At 46.8% G+C, this 14512-nt stretch overlaps 1 protein-coding gene across 1 annotated transcript in view; it reads left to right on the plus strand.

Moving 5' to 3' along the window:
* Itpr2 (inositol 1,4,5-trisphosphate receptor type 2) overlaps positions 1–14512 on the plus strand; it is a 422198-nt gene that overhangs the window by 329653 nt on the left and 78033 nt on the right. The window contains exons 46-48 of the mRNA XM_087903959.1: positions 1457–1564; positions 4886–5078; positions 8482–8607. Coding sequence (XP_087760085.1) covers positions 1457–1564; positions 4886–5078; positions 8482–8607 — 427 coding nt within the window. The remainder of the gene's footprint in view (positions 1–1456; positions 1565–4885; positions 5079–8481; positions 8608–14512) is intronic.

Raw genomic sequence — 14512 nt, forward strand, 5'->3', positions numbered from 1 at the left:
CATTCACACGTCCCGTGCCTCAGTTTCTTCATTTGTACAATGGAAGTGTTGAGAGTTTCTGCCCCAGGATTTCTGAATAGGATCGAATGAGATCTTGTATGTAAAGGCCTGGCAGGGGGAGACAGACGCCTTCGCGAGTAGTGGGTTTGTGTGTCGCAGTGATGCTCACTGGAAACCCCAGGGAACTCTGAACACAAATAGAACATTTGCTTTTGAACAGTTAAGGACATTGCAAGGTTTCAGAAATTGCTCTGGTCATCTATGAAAAAGATATTCAAAGGGAACGTGTATCAATTATCTACAAAGTGAGAGAAAGACACAACAAATAGCTTCAGTGTTCAAAAGAGAGAGATCACTTCCACCGACTGACGGAAAGCAGTTTGTGACCACTTACCGATAGGGTGGGGACGGGCTGGCTGGTATGCGCATGCGCGAGGCGCTGAGTTCAGGCTCCAGTCCTCACCTATACAGCTAGGCGCCCTAGCTCATCGCTGCTGCAATCGGTGCTGCGGCAGTCACGGTGCTGCGGCAGTCACGGTGCTGCGGCAGTCACGGTGCTGCAGTGGGTACAGCGGATTACCTGGGGGTTTCTGGACAGCCAGCCTGGTCAAACTGGTGAGAGACCCTGCCTTCACAAATGAGTGGAGAATGACAGAGGTCCACCTGATACTGACCTTTGACCTCCACACATACGCACACATGCACACATATACACGTGAAAAAATTATTCATCATGAGATTGTTGTTTTTTAAATGACCAGTTTTAAATACGGTGAAACTGGAATGTGGGGCCCTTTGACCCGGCAGTGTGCAGAAGGACAGGTCCGTAAGAGCTGCTACCGCAAGGCTGGGATTCCCCGCAGTAAGAGAAACACAGAGAGAGCCCTGTTCCTATGTCTCTGGCAGGGCAGCTGTTGTGTTATTTCTGCTGCCCACTGCCCTGCTGCTAACAGTAGCATGTGTGGTTTAAAGGTATCTCAAGGAATTTTATCTTAATCAATGACACTGTCAACCAATAGGGATTACCCAACAAATGTAAATTACTGATATGTGTATGTGTGTGTGTGTGTATGTATATATATATATATATATATATATATATATATATATATATATATATATATATGGCTTTTCAAGACAAGGTTTCTCTGTGTAGCCCTGGCTGTCCTGAAGCTTGCCCTGTAGAGCAGGCTGGCCTCGAACTCAGAGATCTGCCTGCCTCTGCCTCTCTGAGTGCTGGGATTAGAGGTGTGCGCTACCGCTGCCCAGCTGAATGACTGATGCTAATACATAGATTATTTATGCTTTTCCAATGTAGACATACCTTCCTGGAATGTGGCTAATTACTGTCAACACAGGACTGTGGGAGACACATGCACAGATGTAGAGTGACTTCAAAGTCTCATCCCAAGAGAAGGGGAAAGAGATGTTAACCCTTTGATTCTTTTCCCTGCAGTTGGCCCGCCACAACAAACCACTGCAGCTGATGCTCAAGCCTGGGTCTGACCCCGAGGAAGGGGACGAAGCCTTGAAGTATTACGCCAATCACACCGCACAGATCGAGGTACCTGCCTGAGACTTTTAAAGGGCCCAGCTGGGAAAGAATGGGTTTGCTGTCTAGTGGAGGCCGTTTCCATGACTCCCCTCAGAACTGTGAAATAATACTTGATGATTTATGTGGAAGAGCCTGTCCCCCAAGCTTATACCTGAGAGCCACCTGTGGAAACTGAGTGTCCATCTTGCCAAGTCTTTTCTCTCCCTGGAACTAATCTGAAGTTTTTGAAAAGGAGACAGTAATGTTGTCTCTCGTTTGGGTCACAGAGGCAGTCAGGGCAGAGCGGAGACATTTTAGAGACAACACAATTAATTGTGGAGGCTTCTTATGATCGAGATCATGACTGAAGCTGGGCATGGTGGCTCATGTCCTTACTCCCAGCACTCAGGAGACAGAGGCGGACAGATCTCTGTAAGGTCCAAGCCAGTCTGAGTCATCAATTTCCAGGCTCACCAGAGCTACCCAGTGAGACCTGGCTTCAAAAAACACAAAGTAAAAGTGTGTGAAAGGGTACAAAACATGGGCAGCGTGACTGAAACTTCATATTGGCATCATACACTCAAAATAGCTGGCTGTTTACACTTTGAATCTCTGACAGTTGCCTGCTCCTTGCCCCAGGAATGAGACATTACCTAATGTCCAATGGCAGAGCAGGAACTGTGTGGTGACCCATCTGGCCGTCACGTCTGGCTGGGGTATCATTTTGATGCTTCTGGGCAGAATTAATCAGTCAGAAGCAGGTAGAGTGGGAGACACTTGTCACTCCTGATTTATGAGAGCACATTCATTCATTCTGGTAGATGGGTTTTAGTTTTTAGCAAAATTGCCCTGTGGGGAGAGTAACTTCTATGCTTTATGTTTATTTTTGCCAAGTCTTCCAACATGATTAAGCAGTATCATTTCACATCAAAAGCTGGCCTCTGCTCACGTGTGTCAGCCCCAACAATGTCACAGCCTGTGTCAGAATCACCTGGCAAGAACCCATGTGTTAATGAGAACAGTAGCTTGTTGCGATTAGTTTAATAACCCTGGGAAAAGGGAAGGGACTTTCCATGGGAGACTCTCCCACGATGATCCACATCTTACCTGCAGCTCCTCCCACAAGTCTCACTTCTTCAAAAGAAAGCACATCCAATTTTAGTCAATTGGTCATTGGAAAGATTTTATATATCTATGGAGAGAGGCCACACTAGACCATTGTAATTATCTATTAACCATTCGGTGTTGGCTCACCTGATGGTGGTAGCGCGTGTGTGTGTGTGTGTGTGTGTGTGTGTGATGTTTTTTCATGTATGTGTGGTCATGTTTCTTTGCATAGGAGGATACCCAAGGCTGATGTCAGGAATCCTCCCCGTTACTCTTACACCTTATTCCCCGAGGCAGTTCCTCTCAGTTGACCCCAGAGCCCAGTAACATGGCCAGTCTTGCCACATTAACAGCTTGCTCTGAGGACTCCCTGGCTCTGCCTTCCAGGGCTGGAATGATAGGGAGCCTGGCACACTCACCCAGCACTTAGTGGGTGCGTGGAGATCGGAGCTGTGGCCCGGCCCTCGTGTTGGCACGGCAAGTGCTTTAACCACCAGGCCATCTATGTCCTCAGCCCTTGGCGCTAACCGTTGAAGAACGTCATGATTCTGAGTTCAGTTCCTGCTATATTGGGCTTCTCCTGCTTTCTTCACATTCTGTGCCACAGTGCTCCTAGCTAGTGACTGAGTAAGCATTTGTTGAATAATCTGGGGGAAAATTAACCACATTTGGCTTCCTTCGGCTAACACATTCCCTTCCGCAGTTTCTCCGGTTTGTCATTGCCCTTTGTAAAGTGTGACAACCAGAATTAAACATGTCATTTTGGCAGGAGCTGAAGATGTTGTTTATCTAATCACAGCTTATTCTCTTTAGTAAGCCCTAAGAATTTTTTTTTTAAATTTTTGACACTATCGGAGCAAGTAAACCTTTTCAAACTCTTTTCACGTGGTTGTCTACCCTGCCAAATGTATCTAAGGAGTTTGTACAATTGATATTGTAATTAAGTTTCTGAAGTTAGCACATAAAGGGGCTGGAGAGATGACCCAGTAGTTGAGAGCCTGTTGCAGAGGCCTGTACCCCAGCACCGTGGGGCAGCTCACAACCACCCGCACCTCCAGTTCCAGGACCAAAACCAACTTAGGGAAGACAGTTTATCTTGGCTTAAGGTTCCAGAAGGACAGTCTGTAAGTCAGGGAAGGTGTGGCACTGTGGCAGGAGTGTGAAGCTGGCTGGCCATATTTTATCCATATACAGGAGGGAGGGGGAGAGAGAGAAAGACCACACCAGTGACATACTTCTCCAGCATGGCTGCAACTCCTAAAGGTTCCACAACCTCTCCAAACTGCGACACCCACTGGAGACCAAGTGTTCAAATACATAAGCCCATGAGGAGTGTTTCCCATTCAAAACACCAAACTGTAGGTAGGAGAACACTAGTGATTATAAAATACCTCTCCGTATATAGAGACCTCAGGACACAGGATGCTAGCAAGTGCGTCATGCCACCCGTTTCCCAGAGCCCCTCTTAGGAGGAACAGAACACAAATTCTTAAGCACTAGATTTGAGGTCACCCAGCTGGTTTGTTGTTTCCATAATTGGATTCATAAAATATCACTCATAAACTCATTGTTCTAGACTCATGTCTGTTCCCGTGATAAAGCAGTCTTGCCAAAATTAACCTGGGGAGGACAGGGTTTGTTTCGTTTACATCCGCACGTCATGGTATAACACTGGGAGACATCATGGCAGGTACCTGGACCAGACTCTGTGGAAGAATGCTGTGTCCTGGCTTGTCTGGACTCATGCTTAGATAGAGTTCTTACACATCCCAGGATCACATGCCTAGGAATGGTGCTGGCGCAGTCGGCTTGAGTCTCCTACATCAATCAATAATTAAGATGCCCACAGGCCAGTCAGAGCCAGGGGCTTGCTCAACAAAGCCTTCCTTCCAGAGGACTCTGGAAGGTGTCAAGTTGACAGAGCCTAAGACCCAAAACCAGGGAAGTATAGGGTCCAGTAGTACATCTCTTGGGAGCTCACTAGGTGTTTTGGGGTAGTTCAAAACTGGAAGTCACGCAGATAACTCTCGTTAAAATCTGTGGGGGGAACAAACCAAAATCAGAAAGTCATGAAAACAGGAAAGAGATTTGTAGGGAAGAAGCAGGCTTGGGGAGCAGAGAGGAATAACAAGGTGGCAGTGGTGATGTCACAGAGGAAAATGTGCAGTTAAGACAAAGGAAGCTAAAACCGAAGTCCAACACTGAGCTGTGCAAAGGCTGAAAGCAAATGCCAATCATTTGCAGATCGTGCGGCACGACCGGACTATGGAGCAGATTGTCTTCCCTGTCCCCAACATCTGCGAATTCCTCACGCGGGAATCCAAGTACCGGGTGTTCAACACCACCGAGAGGGATGAGCAGGGAAGCAAGGTGAACGACTTCTTCCAGCAGACAGAGGACCTCTACAACGAGATGAAATGGCAGAAGAAGATCAGAAGTGAGTGGGAGACGCAGAGGCCCCGGCCAGTTTATTTACATCACAGCTTGCACATTGCTTGCCAGTTCAGTGTCTCTGCATCAGCAGCGGACTGGAGAGCGTAAGCTCCGTTGTGGCTGTTGCTGTGTGGTCTGCAGCTTGGTGGGTGTAGAAATCCCAGGTTAATTAGATGGCCTGCAGCTGCTGAGCATGCTTGTTAGTGTGTTAGGAACTGCAAAGCTGCAGCTGCACTGTTGTGCTGCTGAATGGTTGCAGTTGTGAAGTCCTGCACTGGTTCCTTGCCAGCAACAGTCAGTGCAGCGCATGGGGCAGCATCTGAGCCAGTGCCTCACCCCAGTGTCTGTGGTCAGATAGGTCTCTCTCCCCTCCCCCTCTCCTACTCTCCCCTCCTCTCCCTTTCCCTCTCCCATTCTCCCCTCCTCTCCCCTCCCCCACTCTCCTCTCCTCTCCCCTCCCCTCTCCCACATTCTCCTCTTCTCCCCTCCTCTCCTCTCCCCCACTCTCCTCTCCTCTCCCCTCCCCTCTCCCACATTCTCCTCTTCTCCCCTCCTCTCCTCTCCCCCACTCTCCTCTCCTCTCCCCTCCCCTCTCCCACATTCTCCTCTTCTCCCCCCTCTCCCCTCCTCTCCATCTGTGACTCTGTGTGTGTGTATATTCAGACAGGGTCTCGCAGGTCAGTGAGTCTTCAGACTCACCATGTAGCCACAGATGACTGAGTACCTCTCAAGTACTGCTCCACCTCTCAAGTGATTTTCGGGCAGTCATTCTTTCTTCTACCTTTTCTTTCCCCCTCTAAATACACCAAGCAAACCATTTCCAAACCCCTATAATCAGAGAGAGCCATGAGATATTTCAGTCAGAACTATCACCACACAGCTCTCTACTGGCAGCCTAATGTGTAACACAACTCCCCTGTGTGTTTGAAAACACTGACGTGGAAATATTTTTTAATTTAAAAATTTCAAGTCATATTACTGAGGCTGAGGAGATGTCCTAGGAGTTAAGAGCACTTGTTGATCTTGCAGAGGACCTGGGTTCTGGTCCCAGCTCCCTCGTGGCTGCGCATAACCTTCTGCAGCTCCTCAGGGGCTCTGCCTCCTCCAGGGCACCAAGTGCGCACATGGGCCACGAGACAGTCGTGTGAGCAAAACACTCGTGAGTGTAAAATTACAGCTTAAATCTGAAGTCATTTTAAGTTGTTTCTTAAATAACAACAATTGAGGAGGGTCGAGGACCTCTTGATATCAGATCTTTCTTGGTTTTGGAGCCTTTTGCAGGCAGGAGGGCATGTGTTACTCATCTTTGCCATCTGGTGCGCTAGGCTCTTTCCTGAGACAGATTAGGAGCCGGGAGGCCTCCTTTGGGATAAGATGATGTCATGCAGGTTCAGTTTCCTGTGACGCTGTTGCTCTTTAGAGTTTTACCACACAGAACTCAGGAAAAAAACGGCCATCTAATATATATGGAATATTCAAAAGTTTTATCTGAGATATTTGAAAATTAATTTTTATTCATGTAAAATTAACTAAGTAACAAACTCAAATTAACTTAAAGTTAAATTAATAACAAACTGGGGCTCTGGGGGTCATTGTTTTATGACAAATATTTTATTTTTTATTTAAGAAACTTTAAAGTAAGTCCTAGTGGATATTGTATTTTAAATTTTAGAAGTAGTTGATCTCAAGGGTATGGGCAGAATCTAAATGATTTTGTGGGCTTGTAGATACAAAGTTGTGACAGAGGTGTGGATGTCTACAGTTCATGACCCATTGCCCAGGGAGCTCCATTCCCATCACAGCCTCTCCCTCTGTGGAACGTCCCCTCCAGGATGCGGGGAATGAGATGAACTCAGGAGGAGAAAGTCTGTTAGTCACAGCCCAGACTGGAAATTTGGGCTAGACCCCAAAAGTACATGATTTTTCACTTTTCTATATCTTCTCCCACTGACTCTGACATTTTATCTTTTAAGTTTTAATTATAATTTTTAATTATGTGTATGCTTATTGTGGCTCATGCATATGAGTGTAGTGCCTGCAGAGGCCAGAAGAGGGGGTTATTCCTGGGGTTCCAGGCAGTTGTTACCTCGTGGGAACTGAACTGGGGGTTCCAGGCAGTTGTTACCTCGTGGGAACTGAACTGGGGTCCTCAGCAAGAGCAGGGAATGCTCTCAGCTGCTGACCAAGCTCCCCAGCCCTGAACTCTGAGATCTTAATGTGTTAGGTTGTTTCATTTGAGACAGGGTTCCATGTAACCCAGGCTGGCTTCTAACTCACTATGTAGCTAAGGCTGACCTTCAACTACTGGTCTTCCTGCTCCCACCACCAAATGTCTGAGTCATGAACAACCCCACTGTGCCTGTCTCCTCCAATATTTTAATCCAAGTCAAGATGCTACAAGTTGAATAATAGATAGGACCCACAGGGGCTGCTCAGCGTCCAGGGTAGGCTGATAACTTTGCCCCTCTACAAACCTCCCTGTACAGATTTACTCGGTTATTTAGAAGGGTAAAGAATTGAGTTTCTGGTAAACACTATTTAGTAGATCCATTCATTAACCATTTCTGATGGCAGACCTGGATTCCCTTTTCTGGAAATCCCCATTTTCTTTCAAACTCATAGCCATCCTTCTGCCTCAACCTGTCAGATGCCAAGATCTCAGGCCTGACAAACCACACTGGCTCAAGTATGTTACGTCTGTCTGGCTCGCATGCACGCCGGGCTGCAGCACTGTCACTTGGGTTTTAAGGGAACTGTGACCGTATGAACATTTCCAGTGGGGCATACCTGCAGCCCCGGCTTTTAGGACTTTACATCCTAAGCATGAGATCAGCACACTCATCAGTATTACCAAACCCTGCAGCACATGTGTGCCTATGCCCTTCAGTAAAAGGAATCCCAGATTCACTAGCTGCCTTCCCCTTCATTTGCATGGGCCAGATGCAAGGAATTTACTTCAGAGTCAACTTTTCTGATACTCTTGAAGGATGGGAAAGGAACCAAGTGCCTTTACCATCTAGAGTCTTATGATTTGCTTTCTAAAATCAGATACAGCCATGTCAGATGTTCTTGTGACGGTTCATGGACACGTGGCACACACCGTTAGATAGTCATGTCAGGTGCACTTCTGTGACAGGTCACAGACACGTGGCACACACCGTTAGATAGTCATGTCAGGTGCACTTCTGTGACAGGTCACAGACACGTGGCACACACCGTTAGATAGTCATGTCAGGTGCACTTCTGTGACAGGTCACAGACACGTGGCACACACCGTTAGATACAGCCATGTCAGGTGTGCTTCTGTGACGGTTCACGGACACGTGGCACACATGTCAGCTTAGCAGGGCTTGTGTTGACGGCGGCACATATTGACCATTCTCACCTTTGTGCTCCTTGTCTCCTAGACAATCCGGCCGTGTTCTGGTTCTCCAGGCACATCTCCCTCTGGGGCAGCATCTCCTTCAACCTGGCTGTGTTCATCAACCTGGCTGTGGCCCTCTTCTACCCATTTGGGGATGATGGTGACGAAGGTAAGTGCTTGTGTTTCTGCAAATGACGACTATCTGAAAATCCCCAAATTACATTCATTAGCGCTCTGCAGCTTTAAAACAAAGAAGCTTAGTTCTCGTTAAATATTTTTTCTCTATTTATTGCACGTACAGAGATACTAAGTAGGGTAGACAGAGAAATGTGGCCAGTAGAAGTGCTGTTTTACGGAAAGCTCATATACGGATAATAATTAGAGGTAAGTGTTGGAAAATGAAATGGCATGGTTGTGTTTCAACCTAGTTAGCCTATCAAACATATTTATACTGTCTTATCTCAATTATGTGGGAGTCTTGTGCCCAAGAATTTTGATGAAATAGTAACAGTTACAGTTTGTTTTCTGTCTTGTCTGAGGGTTTTGTAATGAACATATCTGCAAAACATACATTTTGATTTTATACTACAGTGCATTTATAATATTCATAATCTTAGTCTTAGACATACACACAGCACAAGACAGGCTGTGGTGACAGACAGCGATGGATATTGACTGTGAGGCTGATGGTATTAAAGCAGTTATGCATGAGTTTTACAAAGGCAAAGACGAGGGAAATTCAACGTGAAGTGGGATAGTCCAGAGAAATCTGGTGGAATTGCTTTGGAAAAATCTGTTACAGGTGTGAGATATTAGAGTGGGTAGGAGACAAAGGTAAGAGAAATCAGCAAATAATAATCTCAGAGTGACCCCAGAGCACATCTGTGGGGCGTTAGGCTAATGACTGCTTGACAAGGAGTAGCTGTCAACAGGCAAACATTGCCACCGCCCTCCTAGGGGAACCATGAGGTATATAGCGCCATAGCAGCAGCAGATAGGTAAGCAAATTTCAGAGGAACTGGAGGCAAAGAGAAGAGATAGGAGCCCAAGAGCAACTCACTGTTTTCAAGTTTCTACATCAGGTCCTATGGGCATCAATGTCTTCATCTTGGCTGTAGTTTGTGGTGTTTTGGAAAGCACATCAGGTTTAGGGACCTCAGACGGCAGAGCAGAGATGGGGACCTCAGACGGCAGAGCAGAGATAGGGACCTCAGACGGCAGAGATGGGGACCTCAGACGGCAGAGCAGAGATGGGGACCTCAGACGGCAGAGATGGGGACCTCAGACGGCAGAGCAGAGATGGAGACCTCAGACGGTAGAGCAGAGATAGGGACTTCAGACGGTAGAGCAGAGATGGGGATTTCAGACGGTAGAACAGAGATGGGGACTTCAGACTGCAGAGATGGGGACCTCAGACGGCAGAGCAGAGATGGGGACCTCAGATGGTAGAGCAGGTGTGGGACTGCATGGCAAGAGGAAGGCAGCAAGTGTGTGTTCGTCCACCATGCTAGCATGATAAAGGCAGTGAGTACGGGTTCATCTACCATAATAGAAGGAGAAAAATAGCAAAAACTGTGTTTATCCACCATGCATATAGAAATAGGAATACCTTTCTCTCCCATGGGTCTGGGCTTCTTTGGTAATGAGATCTTAATACAGAGGGGCATAACTCTAGAGAGGAGAAATCTGTCCTAAAATGAGAAATTCATGTCACCTGCACTCAGACTTTTGAGGATACACAACAGAGTCCCAGTAAAGATCTGGAAATTGACTGAAAAAGCAAGGAAAATTCAGAGGAGACCTTCAACCTCTAAAAGAGGCAGAGGAGACCTTCAACCTCTAAAAGAGGCAGACCTAACAAACACGAGACTGGAAAGCACAGGGCCCCAGGCTTCGTGGAGCCTAGTGACTGGGTACAGATGCAAACGCCGCTCTTGGAAGGGTTTCCGAGTCAATAGTAGTAACAAGATGGACGCTCAGTCTTAGGATGTTAGAGGATAGGCTGCTGCTCAGAGGGAAAGCAGAGTATGAGACTAGGGCACAGCACAGAGCCCCATGACGAAGAAAGTCACATGACTGCATCTTGGGTTAAAGTCTTGATGGAGGTTCACGCAGTCTCTACCTCAGACACAGGCTACATGTAACCAGGGAGACTGAGGGAACACACCATTCTGGAGATGCAGGCGACTGTAAGATTGTCCAGGAGGGAAGCTGCTTTGTGCTGGTGACAGTTCTCAATGCTAGAGCTTTTCAGTCAGGCTGAGCCACTGCTCCCGAGCTTGCTCTGAAACTGTCTAAGACTGGATGGCATGGAAATTCAAGTTCTTCTAGGAAGTGCCTCGAAATGATAGGGACATACAAAATGGTAGGTTCCAACTAGAAAGGCCTCCCAGCAGCAGATCTGAGAAATGTTTGAGAGAAAGTAATTAGCAGCAATGCATTATAAGACATAGCACAGAACTGACCCAGGGTCTGCAGGAATGGGAAGGAGAGCATCCTTTATTCCAGTGTCCCAGGGAAGTATCAGCAGCAATGCGTTGTAAGACATAGGACAGAACTGACACAGGGTCTGCAGGAATGGGAAGAAGAGAACATCCTTTGTGCTACTGTCCCAGGGAAACAAATTTAGGAATGATATAAATTTCTTGTCACCATTCAGTTGGTTGTAGTACTCAATGAATGCTAAAAGAAAGGGGTGACTTTGAAGAAAAACACAAACATACCACATTTTAAGTATCTGCCCATGATCTGCTTAATCAGTTACAGGGGGGACAGGAGTTCCTGTGAAAGAGAGAAGCCACTGAACAACCGTGAGTGAGACACAGTCACGTCATGTGCCTCAAAGGACGGGTGGCATGGGATAGACGTGGATAAATAGAAGAAAATTTGGAAAACTAGCTGAGAGGTGTTCTACAGAGTAAGTGGCCAGGGCGCCACAAGACTGCCAAGCTCAGCAAAGACAAAGACGCAGAGCCGTTCCAGTGAACAGACAGGGAAGGAGGAGATGGCAGGATTGTGACGCTGTCGGCCACAGCTGTCGTCATGCAACGCACTGGTGTTTGGGTCTAGATGAAGGGCCCGTGGGATGCTTAAGTGTTAAGGGGCTCTGAAATTAAATTTAAAAAATAGAATCAAGCATTCTGCCTATTCCTAGCGAGCATCATTTGGGGGCAGGGAAGGCAGCCATGAAGTCACCTGGAGAATCTGGGTCAGACTTCCTCACCCTACGACAAGTCACCTTAGAGTCCCAGAGCCCCGTGGAAGGGGCCAGCAGAGGCATGGACTGTCCTTCCTCCAGGAGCACCAGGTTCTTGTGCTCCACTCTCCTGTTTACATGTGGGTTACATTAGTTTAGAGAACAATGTCCTTCCTTGGGATGATAGCACAAAGGGCTCCAAGAGAGATGTGGCCTCTCAGATGGGCACCCCGAGGCACCTCCACCTCGGCTGCAGACGGAGACCGCCAGGCCTGTGTGGAGTCTGTTGACGCTTCTCCTGCCATGCCGGCTGATCTGCTCTGGAAGCCTAGTCAGTGGACAGCTTTTTTATCCTAAGATAGAATATCATCTTTCAATCTAGAAGGTGGGTTTATTTCTCACATGTTGAGTGTAATTCTTCTCCCTCACCAACAGTTTTGCTAAGGAAGATAAGATTCTTCGAGGTGATTTAGATTCACTCAGTTTCACAAGCATTTATGGGTACCGCTGTGTGCTAGGCACCATGCTAGGCTGGGACATGCTAAGATTAGTTAAGCTCTGTCCTCAAGGATCTCATGGTGTAGTTAAAGGACCAAGAAATGAGAAAGACACGAGAGCAAGGACCACCAGTGGATTTATGGATGGGTGGCGAGTTTATTTGGACCTGGGTGTAGGAAGCAGGAGTCTAATGAGACTGCACAGGAAGCCCAGGCATGGGGAAGGCTGAGGACTGAGAGGCCGCTGTGTGGGATGGGAATACATCTACAAAATGAGCCTGAGGCAGCGCTCCAAGACTAGAGTGGAAATGAAGTCCAGTTTGGCTGTCGGAATTCTCTTTTACAGAGGACCAACCTCTTACTTAGAGATACTGGGGAGTATAGAGGAATTCCTAAAAATACCTTTCCATTCAATATAATACAGGCTTATTGTGGAAAATTAACAAATTATGCAAGATATTAAAGGAAAGAGTTCCCTCTTTGTGGTAAGGTTACACTATCATGCTTTGTATTACTTTAGTTTTGGTTATTTGCTTGAGAGGCAGGGCCTCTCTCACTGGGTAGGCCAGGTTGGCCTAGATGGAGTTCACTGTGTAGTGCAGGTCAGCCTTGAACTCACAATAATCCTCCTGTTCCTCAGGTCAAAACTAACCCAGTGCTTCTGAGACGGTCACAGACACCATCTTCAGTAACCACACTGAATAACTGTTCATCTGTGTTCACGTTCCACACGGATGTACTTAGGCGCATGGCTGTACCTTCTTACATAGCAAAGGGAGAGCCATGCAGGCCTCACACATCTGGGGCAAAGGAAAGGTGTGGTTAAATCGTCTGGCATTGGTGACAATATGAGCATTTGTGCTACATCTTAGCCTTCCAGAATATCATACCAGAATTTATTTATTAATTAGCCTGGGAGTCACATGATGGACAGATTGTGAAATGTTCCCTGAAGATGTTAATTATAGCGCATGCTTAAAGGCAAAGCTAGGGGATGCTGGGGAGACATCTTAACAATTAAAAATATGCTTTGCTCTGTTATCTGAGCAGAGTTTGGGTCTTAGTATCCACACAGGGTGGCACACAAATGCCTATAACTCCACCCCCTAGGGATCTGGCATCTCTTTCTGGCCTCTGTGGGCATCTGCGTGAACATACATACACACACACACACATACACACACACACACACACGCACACACACACACTTGTACACATATATGCAGAACATACATTTAAAAAAAGAAAAGAAAAAGCTGGGGGCTGAGGAAATGGCTCAGTCAGCAGAGAGACTGCCACACAAGCCCGAGGCCCTGACTTTGCATGTCCAGAACCAATGAAGAAAGCCAGATGCAGCCGCACCACCTGGAGATTAATAAATATTTAGTTGTTTGCTCATATGAACTCCCTGAGAATATTTTGTCTACTTGATAAACAAATATTGATTTATTGTGACAGACGGGGGCCCCCGCACCCTTATAGAGTTTGTCTCTTAATGGAGACCTGAGAGACGACACATGCCTGGGATGTTAAAGGCTCGCCGCCCCCCCTGTACTGCTGCAGGAGAGCTGCCATGTCCAGGGAGATGGTGGCTGGGCTTGCGTTTGCAAGGCAGAGCGTGTATAAGCCAATATCAAAATCTACGTAAGTAGGCTATCCATTTTGATGATGAGGATGATGAGCTTTCTTTTCCCAGTCTTTTAAAAAAATTAATTAAATTTTTATCTATTTTGTGTGTGTGTGTGTGTGTGTGTGTGTTTACATGTATGTCCATGTACCATGTACATAGGTAGTGCCATTGGAGGCTAGAAGAGGATGTTGTATCCACTAGGACTAGAGTTACAGACAGTTATAAGCCCCTGTGGGATTGCTGGGAATTGAACCCTGGTCCTCTGGAAGAGCAGCAAGTGCTCTTAACTACTGGCCCAGCTCTCCAGCTCCATAACCTTCTTTTAATCACTGTTTATTTGGAAGCTGTTATAGCAACAAAATTATTGCTATAATAAAATACTGGATTCTAGGTACTTCATAAGGCAAATGTTTACTTAGTTCCCTGTTTTGGAAACTGGAAGTCCATGGTCGGGTATCATCATATGTCCAGTCCAGGTGGGGACCCTCCTTGGTTACATCACAATTTTATGGAGATGCAGGCTGGGATGTGGCTGTGTGGAGGAGGGGTCATGTGAACAGGAGAGCTAAGCTTTACAAGCTGCTCCCAAGGGCGTGTCTGGTGCCTGCCCTGGCAGTGTCAGTCCCTTCCGAAGAACTCTGTAATCTAGGTTCCCTCCTGCAGGTACCGCCTCTTAAAGATCCCACTGCTGTAATACTATTTCACAAGGGCCATGCTTGAAGTCTAGAGCCTTTGGGAGAACAATCACACC

This window comes from Myodes glareolus, chromosome 3, assembly GCF_982192425.1.
Source record: "Myodes glareolus chromosome 3, mMyoGla1.1, whole genome shotgun sequence".
NCBI classification, from domain to species: Eukaryota; Metazoa; Chordata; class Mammalia; order Rodentia; family Cricetidae; genus Myodes; species Myodes glareolus.